General features: G+C 34.6%; 1 protein-coding gene across 10 annotated transcripts in view; it reads right to left on the reverse strand.

Annotated features, from left to right (window-relative positions):
* LRBA (LPS responsive beige-like anchor protein) overlaps positions 1-13938 on the reverse strand; it is a 729491-nt gene that overhangs the window by 548363 nt on the left and 167190 nt on the right. For all 10 annotated transcript variants that reach the window (XM_072724802.1, XM_072724799.1, XM_072724798.1 and 7 more), the window contains exons 23-27: positions 6851-7903; positions 5458-5636; positions 4320-4473; positions 3756-3936; positions 36-163 (exon numbers count right to left, since the gene is read on the reverse strand). In XM_072724802.1, the coding sequence (XP_072580903.1) occupies positions 36-163; positions 3756-3936; positions 4320-4473; positions 5458-5636; positions 6851-7903 (1695 nt within the window). The remainder of the gene's footprint in view (positions 1-35; positions 164-3755; positions 3937-4319; positions 4474-5457; positions 5637-6850; positions 7904-13938) is intronic.

Consider the following 13938-nt stretch of genomic DNA (forward strand, 5'->3'; position numbering starts at 1 on the left):
GGCACTTTATTTAATTAATTATTCTGTATGCTTACCTTCGCTGCAGATTTCCCCATGGGAATCAAGCTATGCATTGTTTTCTGGCCTCTGACTGTATCTCCTCTAGCTTTCAGCTGTGAATGCTGTTGACACTCTAAACAATTCCTTACTGCCACTGCACACACTGTAGTTTATTTTAAGGAGAAGATTGGGCAAGAAAAGAAAATTTTATTTAAGATTTTGAAACTGATAAAAATCACCTACACAATATGACTTACATAAAGCTTTTATTTGAAACAGATTACTTTCAGCAAATCCCTAAAATGTCAGGGACATTTAGTCAAATGACTTTGTCACCTGTTTGTTTTCTGACTTTGTTAGCTACTCTATCAGGAACCAGTGCTAAGAGAGAATCATTTCAGGAATCTTAATCAACAGGCTAATGTTTCTTAGATCTCACTTAAGCTAAGCTAGGACAATCTTTTATTAAGGAAAAGATAGGGAAAAAAATAAGGAAAAGATAGGGAAGAACTGAAAGGTAGAAAAAAATATAAAGCAAATCACACTGCCATGAACTTGTCTAGGATAATAACCTTCCATCACCTTCACTAAAGTAAAATAGTTAAAATTTGCATGTTTTTCTTATTATGTATCACTATAGCATGATTTTAATAGAGACTGATAGAGGGTACAGCATTTATAGAAAATATTTACAGTGTCTACATTTAACTGGCTTTCATTAAAACCATATAAAAGGTGGGGACAGAAAAGAGACTCTAATATATAGTCCAAATAATCTCTCTAGTATTATACTAAATGAAATAAGTCAAACTGAGAAAGACAAATATCATATAATCCCACTCATAAATGGAATCTAGGGAAAAAAATAAACAACAAGCATAATCAGGCCTATGAAAACAAGAACACAACTGATGGTTACCAGAAGGGAGGGTAGTAGGAGGTGGGCAAAATGGGTGAAGGGGAGAGAGAGATTTATAGGCCTCCACGTATGGCATGAGTAAGTCATGGGAATTAAAAGCAGAACATAAGAAATAGTCAATGATACTGTAATAGCAATGTAACTGGACACAGACTAATATACAAACCTTTCAACTCACTAAGTTGTATACCTGAAACTAATGTAACAATGTGTCAACCATACTCAAAATAATAATAATTTTATCCAGTAGAAACCAGTATGTTTATAAGCCATGGTATCCCCAAATCTTTAAGATTTGATGTTTCAGTATATTACTACCAGATACTAACCTTTCTTTGTTTCTGACTTTCACAAATACCATACTCAAAATGGTGATCTTTTCTGAGCATAAATCCTATAGCCTTCATGTTATATGTGATTATAAACTATTACAGAGTCTGTAATAGCATTGTTTGCTAACCACTGAAAGAATTATGTAAATTCAAGAATTTGGTTTTAACATTTACAACAACTTAAAATAAGTACTAATTAAATGAATCACCTGTTTAAAAAAAATAATTACCTCTCTCTATGTCTCCCCAATCAGGTAGTTACTTTCAGAAATTAATTTTTAGGTTTAAATGATGAATTAGGTAATGCAAAAATGATCATGAATTGTGTGACTGCATATAAATCATCTCAATTCCCAATCAAATCAGTAGCTTTCAGGGCATTTGAACTGAACAAGAGTAGAAGAGCAAATTAGGAACAAGATAGCAGGGCAGCCCGGGTGGCTCAGCGGTTTAGAGCCACCTTCAGCCCAGGGTGTGATCCTGGAGACTGGGGATCGAATCCCACATCGGGCTCCCTACATGGAGCCTGCTTCTCCCTCTGCCTGTGTCTCTGCCTCTCTCTCCCTCTCTCTGTGTCTCTCACGAATAAATAAAATTTTTTTAAAAAGGAACAAGATAGCAAACTTCTCTGTGGACTCTAAGTACCAAACTTTATATGGCTAGCAGACAAAGAAGTGAGACAGGAAAGTATTCAGAAAGCTGCAAGAAGAGAACAAAAACTAGGGAAAAGTAGAGAAGGAACATAGTGAGGAAAGGAAGAAAAGAATATAGAATACTACTCTGTCAAAATTAAAATCAGGCCTAGGAAAATAACTTTTGTATTACTTTTGTCCCAGGTTGCATAAATTCCAGTTTTGGTATCGATACACAAAGTTATAAACCATGCCACATTCATCAGTCTCAGTAGTACAAGTTACTCTTACTGTTGCTGTACTGCCTTCTTACCTCCAACCTCAGGAAAGAACAGGCATGAAAAAAACCAGAGATCAAATATTTGGATTATTTACCAAGCTTACCATACTCTATTAAAGAGATCCTGAACAAGTCGTTTTCTGAATCTCACTTGCATATAGAAGACATGGTGCTAGGTGAATTATGGAAATGCATGGTGCATGGTGAATTATGGAAATGAGGGAGATAGAGTATTTCCCTCATTTCTGAATTTAATGCTTCAGGACAGTGAAATATTGATAGTGTAGCCATATACTTTTAATTCCCGAAACACACTCTTTATAGAAAAGTGGCAAAGTTGATAAAATGGCATATACAAAATTAACAGAGTCAAATATTTTAATTATATTACTAACAAAATATAAGGAAGTATGTTAAAACTTAAAGAAAGTTAAACTATATTCAAATTCTAACTTCACCAATTATAGCTTTTGGACTTGGAATAAGTTTCCTATTTCTCTGATCTCAAATATCCTCATGAATAAAAGAAAATAATTGCTGGCTCACTGAAAATCTATAATAAAAAATGACAGTAGACAATAAATGATAGTTTTTGCTTTTACATATTCACCGTTTGAATCAAAGCTTTACGCCAAATTTCTAAAAATAGTTACATCGAGTTCATTAGAGCATCCTAAGTTTAAAAGTGCTTTGAATAGTACTGAGTAAAAATAATCGTTGCACCAAAAAAGTCTGTTTATGTAACAGCTATTTCTGCTAAAAATGGGAAAATATTTCATGAACTAATTAGATTTTCCACTTTCAACATTTCCACAGATGCCTTATTTCTGATCTATCTTCACATGGCCATGGTTCCTATTGGTTTTGCTTCCATTTCTTCACCCCCTTCTCCCTAATTGCTTTTCTCCATTTAATAAGCAAATCACTAACAAACTGTTAGTATTTACAAATAGATACAAAAAATCTTCTCCACAGAGAAAAATTATTCTGCTTTATTCAAAGGAAGCCCTGATGACACTAAAAATTCTTGTCATGTATTTTAACTTTTATCTAAGCAAAAACTGCCTTCAGGACAAGGAGATTTAATATTTTTAGGAACTGCTTTAACAAATTACCATATCTTAGTTTGATAAAGGTTGTACTGGAATGATGCTGTTTAGAACCTTGCTACTCAAGTGTGTTTGTAAGAGAACAATTTCAACATTAACTGGGATTTGTTAGACAATTATAGACCTCACCTCAGACCTATATAACTGCATTTTAACAAGATCCTCTGGAGATTCTTATGTATGAATCATCTTAAAAATTGTGAAGCACTACTTTTGAGCAAAGATCAGAGGAACAGTGGTAATGGTGACCACAATCAACATAGATTTTTCAAAACTCGTCCTTCTTCTAGACAACTTTGTAACTACTACTATAGCATAATACACACATAATCCTCACTCTTTGGAGGTTAAAAAAAAAGGATATGACAAACTGTTTAGCACACATTTTCCACCAACAGGTAAAAGATAATTTTCAATCTAATATGTCAAGATTACTGAAAAATGTTCAAGTAAATTCCTAACTAATGGGCTTTAACATCTCACCTAGTCGGAGACACTGTCGCAAAATTCCACCAGAAGACATATTTTTTTCAGCTTCAATTTCAGTAAAGCCAAGAGAGCTTGCAAATATAAGCACATCCACAAGGCTGATTAGCCTCTGCAAAAATGTCACAGAGGCTTCTATTGAAAGGCCCTGAGTAGGTTCAATATTCTCCAGCTCGTGCTGTTAAGGAAGAAAATTTGACATTTACATGTACATTCTGATCAAAATCCAGTTTTCTTAGATATGTTCCCCCAAAACTCTAAGTTCTATAAAAAGCCATGCTCTCAGATATCTAGTTCAACAGCATGATTTCCTTTTTCATCTAAAAAGAAGGCAATGGAAATGTATGGGTGAGCCACCATCAATCATATTCACTAGCTGACTCATTCCTAAGAAGTCCTTTCATTCCTAGAACAGATTTAAGGTCCTTTCAGGTAACTAAAAGATCCTGTTACATCTGGGTTATAGCACCTATGATACATAATAACCACCACATTCAACTTTTAATCAAGAAAGATGCATAACAATCGTTTTCACACTAATTTATATAGTAAAGTCCTTACTGTAGCCGATGTAGCAGCTGAAAGCAATGGCAGTATACCCCCACAAGCCATGACCATATTGTCCATCACTTGAGAGATGAGATGAATTGTGTTGTGTACAAAGATGACATTATCACTGCTATTCACGAAGTCCATAACTGTCTTTGTTGAATGGCTGTCCAAAGATAAATGATGTTTACTGATAAAGCTAAAGAAAAGAAATCAGTTTGCCTACTTGAGGGGAGGGAGGATAAGAAGGTGCTTTTGCTTCATCTTGAAAGCTGAGGTAATGATAATGATGCAGCAGGAATGTTGGGGATGTACTTCCTCAGAAGATGCAGACCAATCCATATCAGGAGATCCTATCCATGCCCCTTTTCAGTGCTGAAACATATAACACTATTCATCTTGTATACAAAAAGTTGAATTATCCTTAACTGGGAACAAAATTGAGAAGTCATGTAGCAAAAATTAAGAGGTAAATGGTGTTAAATGTGCTATTAAAAATGAATTTTCTATTAACATTTTCTTAGATAATGCTATAAAATGTTTTCAAACAGTGTAAGTGTAGTACACAAATAACAATAAACCAATTAGGCATTTTAAAATCATAAATCATACAACAGATAATCTGAAATATATAGAAGTCTTATACCAAAACTATACTGGAGAATTAGATGTTATACTTAAGGTCTAATTTTTTTTTTTTAGTACTTCTAGTAATAAACCACTTTCGTAGATCTATCTTTAGGTGAATTATATGCTATAAAATATGCTACAGGAAATTTGCAAGCTTTTTAAAAGAAAAAATCTCTGATTTTCAAGTTTTTGTAATTCAGACAGGGTAGCTCATTTTTACATTAGAGAATAAACCCTACCATAGAATTTATATTCTACTTTTTTTGCCAAATGCCTGAAATTAATTGTAAAATGTTAACTATATAAACTTCTTAGAAAACAAAACCCAGGGTACCTGGGTGGCTTAATCAGTTAAGCATCTGACTATAGATCTCAAGGTTGTGAGATCAAGCCCCATGCTGGGTTCTGCACTGGGCACGGAGCTTAAGATTCTCTATTCCTCTCTCTAAAAAAAACAACAAAAAACAAAGACTATACACAAAGTGTGAATAAAGTTTAGTCTACAAACATATAGACAAACCTTCTCCACATCTGTATATCTGTTTCTATTGCAAATAATAGATCGTTGAGCAAACGTTGATGCATTTGAGACCATTTGAACTCAGGAATACGAAACATAGCAGATCTGGAATCCCTCCTTTGTCCATTAACTCTATCTGGTACTATTCCTTGACCTGGTTCCTCCTGCTGCCTTGACACCTAATACAGAAAGTAATAAAATAAGTTCAACTTCAAAGAAGGTATTAATAATAGCTTCTTTGCCATTCATCTAACAAATAATCACTAAAGAACTAAATTAAAGAAAAATAAGGATACTATGGAACCAAATTAGAGAACAATTATCAGTGAGTAATAACACTGAAATTTAATACTAAGGAACCAAACTAGAGAAAAATTATCAATAAGTAATAACATTGAAATTTAATACATTAAAGCAAAGTTATCAAAAATGCTAACTACCATAATTCAACAATAACCAGCTTGCAATCATGTTATTATTACCACCAGCAAATGTAGTATTTTATAAAAGAATCAGGAAGTTCTTAGGTTTGAAAATTAGCAGCATGAATGAAAGGCAGTATCTAGATTATAAATTGATTAGAATTAAAAACAAACATGAAGATAACAGAATTAAGAACCAACAAAATGGTTGGTTGAACAGAAGTGGGAAATGACAACATGTAATCAACTAAGTCTCGTGAATCCCTCTGATATACTAGTAAAGCAGGAAGCTGTACCTCTAGATCTCAGAAAGTCTCCTCCCCTCTTACAAATTAAACAGATCTTATGGTCTGTTTCCACATGGAAGGAATTTTACACTACATACTTTATATATAAAATCATGCACTGGCAGGTAGTTCTGAAGGAAGACAACCCTAGATTTCGCCAGAGATATAATGTACTATTACTGGGTTATCAAATAAAAGGTAAAGGCAAATATTTCCAATATTTGGAAATATATAAAATAGAATAAAATAGAATTTATAAAATAAAATTTATAAAATAGAATTTATTTTATAAAATAAATAGAATTATTTATTTATAATAAAATTATAAAATAGAATTATTTTTATAAAATAGTATTTTATAAAATAAATTTATAAAATAGAATTTTATTTTATAAAATAAAATTTATAAAATAGAATTTATAAAAATAGATTTATTACAGTCCTAAAGCTTGAAAGTATTAATTTTTGCTGGTGCTGTAGTGAAAATAATAATAAAAGCTGCCATTTAATGAACTCACTAAAATTTTGTGCTAAAGATAACAAATGTAATCTTTACATTCATTGTATTTATATAATTGCGAATAGGCTATGAACCAACTCCAAAGTAAAATAAAATGTAAGTATATACCCTTGCACTACTAATTCAATGCAAATACACTTCAGGAAGACAATAAATATAATCACCTCAAGCACAGGTTGATGAGGTTGAGATGTTTCCATGTTTGTATTGGCCTTCAATTCCAATCTCTCAGTATCTGTAGCAACACTGGAAACATCCAATTTAGCAATCCTCTGCTCAGAAGTGGTAGGAGCCTCAAAGACAGGAGAATCACCAACTACTTTGGTTTCTCTAGCAAAGTTAGTTGTTTTCTTCCCTTCCTGTAGCATCTCCCCAACATCTGATTGTACAGGTGTCTGGGAAACAATAATGTCTGGTGAGGTAGCTGAAGACCCTGATGCTGTCATAGTCAAAATTCCAGAATCTTTGGAATCTTGAGTTTCACTGTCACTTTGCTTCTTACTTACAGATTCTTGCTCTTGAAATACTAATTTGTTGTCATTACTAAGCATGTCCAGTCTTTCACTGGCTTCAGATGCAGCTGGAGACAAACTATCTTCTTGGAGCTCTGTGGGTAGACTGGCTTCCTCAGTAGGACTACTTTCTACCTTCAGTTCTACATAATCATCATCATCTTCCTCTACTATAGACTTATCCAAAAATTCAGGCACCTCTGAGGCATCTTCTTCTGAAGGAGAACTTACAGAAGCAGTTACTTCACTAATAGTCATTATATTTTTGCAACTCATTTTAAAAGAATTAGAGGAAACAGTCTCAGTGTCTATCATATCAGACGATATTTCCAAATCACCTGTATTAATTGTTTCATTTATCAATGTTTCTTCTAAATGGACTTCATCTAGTAACTCCTGACTTTCTTGGCCAGTTTGCCTTTCTTCATTAGATGTGTTAGGAGTTGGCAGTCCAACGCTGGAGACAGAGTCTACTGAAACTGTCTTCTCAATAGTTGACTTTTCATCACTATTTCTGGTGTTATGTGGAGACACAGGACAAGCCTTCATACTTGTTTGCTGGGATGCTACTGAAACATTAACATCCCTGCTAATGGCAGAGTTGGCTTCAACTGAATTTGAACACTGCCCTATTTGTTCATCAACTTTTCCCTGGTGTTCCCTGAACATACTGGCAAGATTTTCTTTGTGTATTTCAAAAGTGACCTAGATGAAGAACATACAATCAAAATATGCTTTTAAAAAAAGACAGCATATAGAACATAAAATGAAAATATTTAACAACTTTTCAAATAAGTGGTATAATATAATGCAATAATCATCCTAGAATACCCTTATCTTATAAAATAAAAAGTCAACCACAAAAAACAAAATAGTCAAAAATATGATAGCTAGACTTAATGCTAACAAGTAGCAAAGCACTAAGTCACAATAAGAACATCCCTACTTAGCCTATTTTTAAACACATATGAAAAGAACACACTCTACTAACCTCTGTAACTTGTACCAGGATCTAAACATATGCCATTGTGTATCTAAATATATACATTGTGAATGGTTTGTGCACTAAATAATACATTGTTTCAACTGCAATGAAAACCCATTTCCCCATGATTTATCCTCTTCAGGGAATTAAAAAATCAATTAATTATGTCCACTATTATGGCAGTTTTCCATATATTTAGTAAAAATATTTCTTACTAAGCTAATACATGAAATGAAATGGGAAAATAAAAAAAAAAAAAGAATCCAACCATCCCCAAAGGTCAACCACTATTTTCAAAGTCTAAACTGGTCAAAATAAATATAACCTGAAAGTTCCAAGTCATCCATCCATCCATCCATCCATTCCACTTCCATGTGAGTGACTACTATGTAACTGGCAGTGCGAACATCTTATATTATTAGCCTTATACCCCTTTACCTTGATAATTTTCTTATCAAGGATTACTTTAGGGACCATTATGTGATTGCCACTGGTGTTATAACAGGAAGTGTTAAAAAAAAAAAGAAGTGTAATGCATGCAGAAACTATAGGCATAATTAATAGTTTACCAATGCTAGAACTGTTTGTTCCTGTAGCCTACATTATTATAACATATATGGTAAATTGAACCTTTAGTCAACAAAGCTTTATTGAACCCTAGTATGGGAGGATGGTAATAAATGACAACAAAAGATATTTTGTGCACAAAGGTCTATATGCCTTTTTGAATCATAGGCATGTACACATATGGGTAAAAGGCAAACAAATGTATAAATAATGCATTATGCTAACATTTTTTCTATAGCTTATTTACTAGCCCTTACTCGGAGTATTTACAGTATGCTCATGCCTATAATGAGATACAGCTCAAAATAAAAATATTTAGGAAATAAACATTTTCCTAATTGTATACATTTGGGAAACTTTTTTTTTTAAAGATTTTATTTATTTATTCATGAGAGACACAGAGAGACAGAGAGGCAGAGGCACAGACAGAGGGAGAAGGAGGCTCCATGCAGGGAGCCCGATGTAGGACTTGATCCTGTGACCCTGGGATCACGCCCTGAGCCGAAGGCAGACCCTCAACCGCTGAGCCACCCAGGCATCCCAGGAAACTTTTTTGAATATTTCAAAATGAAATGCATATGCTCCACATTAAAGAGTAAAATAGCACTGTAAACATCAACAAAATATCAATATCTTTTATAACCAGAAAGCGAATATTTTCTTGAAACAAGTTGGTTGGTTGGTTGGTTGTTTTTTATCAAGGCTCTACACCCAGTGTGAGGCTTGAACTCACAACCCTGAGATTAACAGTCACACGCTCTACCAGAACTAAATTATTTTAATTGACCAATTCCTCAGTACTTATTCAGCAAAACTGACTGAACATCCAAACATGCCAAGCACTGTGTGATAAAACAACACAATGTTCCTGCCTTCATGGAACTTCTATTCTAATGAAAGAACCTGAAAATAAACATACAAAAAATAAGATAATGTCAAGTAATAGTAAGAACTTTGAAAAGGAATAAAGAGAGTAACTGAAGATGACAGTCTAGGTGGGAGGGTGTGTTTAACCAGAATAACTGAGAAAGGTCTCTAAGGATATTACACTGAATAGAAATAGGAATAAAGTGAGAGAGCAACTTATATGAATATCAAAAGGAAAAGAATTCACGAAGGAGGAAAAACAAATGCAAAATTCCTGGTAGCCAAAATGGCTTGATATGTTTGAGGAACAATAAACCAGTAGAAAGAGAACCGTACATGATAAGGTCACAGAGGTAGACATTGGCAAGATTATGGTTATAGAGAATTGTAGACTATATTAAAGACTTTGAATTTTATTCTGAGTGTAAGAGAGCCATTCAAAAATCTTGAGTATGGGATCCCTGGGTGGCGCAGTGGTTTAGCGCCTGCCTTTGGCTCAGGGCGCGATCCTGGAGACCCGGGATCGAATCCCACGTCGGGCTCCCGGTGCATGAAGCCTGCTTCTCCCCCTGCCTGTGTCTCTGCCTCTCTCTCTCTCTCTCTGTGACTATCATAAATAAATAAAAATTTAAAAAAAAAAAAAAGTCTTGAGTAAAAGGAAGACATGATCTGATTTCTTAATGTCATTTAGTCTATTTGGAAAACTGACTTTATGGGAGATCATTTCTACACTGATATGGTTATTATTGTCTAAGAAAGGCAAGTATCATACTACAAAACCTCACAGTAATTTTGAAAATAGGATGATCCTTTATTTCAACAACAGTGTATAAGTTTAGTTTTCAATAATAATTTGCTTTGATTTTTTCCAAATTAAGAGTTTTTAAATTTTTATTATAAAATATATCAATAAACATAAATATATATAAATTTATATATTCAGATTAAAGAATAATCTTTTTAAAAACTATATACCTACTACCCATTTCAAGAAATGGAACAGGATGGCACTTGGCATGAATAAGGTATAGGAAGTAGACTACTTTGTATTTTCCAATTCTCACCACAGTCTACCTCTACTCTCAGAAGTAGATCAAAAGCAGACCACTTTTTCAAGGAGTAAAGTAAGAATGTTCAAGTAACCCAGGTAGCAGGACGAGAAGAGACAGCACAAACTGAATCAGTGCATGGTCAAGACAAGTGAAGTAGTTTCAAGAACATGGGCCCATCGCATAGACAAAATTTGTTCTCATGCTTTTTAAAAAAATGTCATAAAGGTAGCTGACATTTCATTAACAGTAGCTTCCCTCTATATCTGTCTCTGAAGTAAAACTGCTCCAATTTAGAAGGACTAACATGTCTACTACACAGCTGCCATTGTGGGATCTCCTTTTACCATTTTCCTGGAGATTCCTTCTTATATCTCTTCTATGTTGCCTCTCCTTTTTCTTATGTCCCATATCTTTCTCTTGTTTCATTCTCTCCTTTTGGTGTTGTGTGTCCTCTAGTACCTTCTTGAAAAAGGGTATATATAAACTAAATTTTTGAGATCTGAAAACATGAATTTTACTTCATACATGGTTAATAGATTGATTATAAAACCATAGGTTTGAAAGCATTTAACCTTAGAATTTGAAAAGAATTTCTTCATTGCTTATTTCTGTGCTTATTGTTGGGGAGTCTGAGACTATTCTGAGTCCTGATCCTTTATATGACCTATTTTGTTCCCTGTCAAATCTTATAAAAATATCTTTGGCTCCTAGTATTTTCAAATTTCACAATGATTCTCAACATAGGTCTATTTTCACCCACTGTATTAAATGTCTACTGGGCCCTTCCAATCTAGCAATAAATATCCCTGGTTCTGGGAAATTTTCTTGAATCAATTAATTTATACCTTTGTTCCCTTTTTCACCTATTCTGACTTGCTGTGATTAATATCTCTTGATGGTACACTGAATAGTCCTCTAATTTTTTTTCCATTTCTCTATTTTCCATGCTTTTGTCTTTTGGTTCTACTACTGGGAGATTTCCTCAACTAACCCTTGAACATGTTTTTCATTTCTCCTATGGGACTCTGGGCTAGTCACGACTTTCCTGCGGCACATATTTTTCCTCTCTAAAGTGAGTATAAGGGTATCACAATCCCAGTGTTTGAGTCATATTACAAAGCGGTAGTGATCAAAACAGTACAGTACCGGCACAAAAGTAGACACAGAGATCAATGGAATAGAATTGAAAATTAAGAGGGGAACCTACAACTATATGGTCAATTAATCTTTGACAAAGCAGGCAAGAATATGCAATGGGTGGGGGGGAATGTCTCTTCAACAAACAGTGTTAGGGAAACTAGAGAGCAACATGCAAAAGAATGAAACTGGACCACTTTCTTATACCAAACACAAAAATAAATTCAAAATGGATTAAAGACCTAAATGTAAGACCTAAAACCATAACAATCCTAGAGGAGAACACATACATTGTCTGACACTAGCTATAGCACTTCTTTCTAGATATGTCTCCTGAAGCAAGGGAAACAAAAGAAAAAATAAACTATTGGGACTTCATCAAAATAAAAAGCTTCTACAAAGCAAAGGAAACAATAAAACTAAAAGGCAACCTACAAAATGGGAGAAGATATTTGCAAATGACATATCAGATAAAGGGTCAGCATCCAAAATATATAAAGAACTTATACAACTCAACAATCAAAAAAATAATCCATTTAAAAAATGGGCAGAAGACATGAATAGACATTTCTCCAAAGAAGATGCAGAAATGGCTAATAGACACATGAAAAGCTCAAAATCTCATCATGGAAATATAGATCAAAACTACAAAGAGACGGGTGCCTGGGCGGCTCAGTCAGTTAAGCAGCTGCCTTTGGCTCAGGTCACGATCACAGGGTCCTTGGATTGAGCACCATGTCATGGTTCCCTGCTAGTCTGCTGCTCCCTTTGCCCCCCTACTCATGCTCATTCTCTCAAATAAATAAAATCTTTTTTAAAAATTAAAAACTACAATGAGATATTACCTCACACCTGTCAGAATAACTAAACAACACAGGAAACAACAGGTGTTGGCAAGAATTTTAATTTTAAAAGGGGAACCCTTTTATACTGTTAGTTGTAATACAAACTAATATATAGCCCCCTTTGGAAAACCATATGGATGTTCCTCACATAGAACCACCCTATGATCCAGCAATTGCACTGTAAAGGTATTTACCTAAAGAATACAGAAATACTAACTCAAAAGGATACAGGCAGCAGGTGTTTATAGCAACATTATCTAGAATGGGTAAACTATGGAAAGAGCCCAAGTGTCCATCAACTGATGAATGCATAAAAATGTGGTATATATTACAATGGAATACTACTCAGCCATAAAAAGAATAAAATCTTGCAATTTACAACAATGTGGATACCATTAGAGACTACTTAGAGAAATAAGTCAGAGAAAGACAAACATCATATGATTTTACTCACATAGATTTTAAGGGGAAAAAAAACAAAAGGAAAATAAAGAGGCAAACCAAGAAACAGAATCTCTTATTTTTTTTAAAGATTTTATTTATTCATGAGAGACAGAGAGAAAGAGAGGCAGAGACATAGGCAGAGGAAGAAGCAGGCTCCATGCAGGGAGCCCGACGTGGGACTCGATCCTGAGACTCCAGGATCATGCCCTAGGCTGAAGGCAGGCGCTTCCACTGAGCCACCCAGGTATCCCAAGACTCTCTTATTTTTATAAAGATTTTATTTACTTATTTATTTGAGAGTGAGAGAAAATGAGTGGGGGAGGGTCAAAGGGAGAGGAACAAGCAGACTCCCCACTGAAAAGAAAGCCCTGCGTGGGATCCCTGGGTGGTGCAGCGGTTTGGCGCCTGCCTTTGGCCTAGGGCACGATCCTGGAGACCCGGGATCGAATCCCACGTCGGGCTCCCGGTGCATGGAGCCTGCTTCTCCCTCTGCCTGTGTCTCTGCCTCTCTCTCTCTCTCTCTCTCTCTCTCTCTCTCTGTGACTATCATAAATAAATAAAAATTAAAAAAAAAAAAAGAAAGCCCTGCGTAAGGCTCAATCCCAGGACCCCAGGATCATGATCGGAGAAGAAAGACATTTACTCAAGCCCCAAAACAGGTTAAAAAGGTGATAGGGACTAAGGAGTACACTTGTGATGAGCACTACATGGTCATCCAGTGAGCAACACTTCCACAGGGGAGTGGTGAATCACTATATTGTACACCTGAAACTAATATTACACTGTATGTTAACTAATTTGAATTTAAATAAAAACTTTAAAAAAAAACAAATAGAGGTTTCA

This window comes from Vulpes vulpes, chromosome 10 (genome assembly GCF_048418805.1).
Source record: "Vulpes vulpes isolate BD-2025 chromosome 10, VulVul3, whole genome shotgun sequence".
In the NCBI taxonomy this organism is placed as follows: Eukaryota; Metazoa; Chordata; class Mammalia; order Carnivora; family Canidae; genus Vulpes; species Vulpes vulpes.